Here is a 1,282-nt window from a genome sequence, read left to right as displayed (position 1 = left end):
CCCTCCACTGGCCTGCTACTCCTCCTTCCCCTCCTGCCTGAGTGCTCCAGCCCTCAGCACTCCTCAGGGCTAAGAAATAAGCAAGCCAATAAGGGATATCCCAACAAGAGGGAAGCAGGGTCAAGCCTTCTGACCATACTGCCCCTGAACTTACCTCCCTCCATGGTCTCTCTAGGCCCACAAGGGGTGCCAGGCACTAGCAAAGACGGGCAGGATGGCGCTCCCGGCGAACCCGGGCCTCCCGGCGATCCTGGTATTCCTGGCGCAGTTGGTGTTCAGGGGACTCCCGGGATCTGTGATACCTCAGCCTGCCAAGGAGCTGTGTTAGGAGGGGGCGGGGAGAAGTCGGGCCCTAGAAGCTCCTAAAATACAACGTGAGGAGGTGAGACACGAGTGGCGTTGGAGCTCCAGGATGTCACCCAAATGGTGGTTGGGGTTTCTGACACACTCCTTACGTCTGGAAAGTCCTCCTGGCCTTACCCCTCAGCATCTTCATCGGCAGCTGACTGAACGCTAGTCCGAGAGGACCTTTCATCAGCTGTTGTCCTAAGTGTCCTGCCTCTACATGTCCTTACGGTGGCCTGTTCATCTGTGATATCATACCTCAGACACAGGCCCTGTGTTATTATAACATGGTAAACCCAACATGTTGAGGGCTCTAGGGTGTATATATAAAAACTTCTCTTCAATTCCACGAGATCAAAAATATTCAGCAACTTGTTTACAGAGCACTGTGTGAAGACTATGATAAAATCCCAATAAAGTGATACCTTAAATCCTCAAATGAACAACCCTAATGTCCCCACCCTTCTCTCCAGAGACCCAGTCTGAGTCATGGGCCCCTTGCTGTGGACAGACTCACAAGTGTCTTTGACAAACAGTATTTATTGAAGGTGACTTTGTATTGCACTAAAGTCAGCTGGTGTTCTCTATTGTAATAAATAAAGCCACTCGTTTGAAAAACTCAATTCCAAACAATAGAGTTTATTACACGGGAAGTAATATGAAATGTGGGTACTGAGGCCATCTACTGTGACAATATTTCATTTTATGGACAAAAGTTGCTTTAAAAGGGGTTGCTGGGAAATTTCTAGCAAAAGGGTTTTAAATAGCACTGAATTTTGCAATGCAGTACCTTATAAGGGAATTATTACGGGGGTGGGAAGGGCATGGGTGATATAACTGAAATGAAAGGAAATTGACAAACTACTTCTAGTGAAGAACTAACTCGTTCCAATTGCTATATGGGCATATTTAAACTGTAACTCGTTCCAATTGCTAT

The 1,282-nt window shown here is 47.2% G+C and overlaps 1 protein-coding gene across 1 annotated transcript in view; it reads left to right on the top strand.

Moving 5' to 3' along the window:
* The window catches only part of COL9A3 (collagen, type IX, alpha 3), an 18,895-nt gene extending 18,529 nt beyond the window's left edge, over positions 1-366 (top strand). The window contains exon 32 of the mRNA XM_006873356.1: positions 176-366. Coding sequence (XP_006873418.1) covers positions 176-366 — 191 coding nt within the window. The remainder of the gene's footprint in view (positions 1-175) is intronic.
* Positions 367-1,282: the final 916 nt, after the last annotated feature.

This window comes from Chrysochloris asiatica, unplaced genomic scaffold, assembly GCF_000296735.1.
Source record: "Chrysochloris asiatica unplaced genomic scaffold, ChrAsi1.0 scaffold00238, whole genome shotgun sequence".
NCBI lineage: Eukaryota > Metazoa > Chordata > Mammalia > Afrosoricida > Chrysochloridae > Chrysochloris > Chrysochloris asiatica.
Note: the sequence above shows the minus strand (reverse complement) of the source record. Positions and strands in the feature narration are given on the sequence as shown.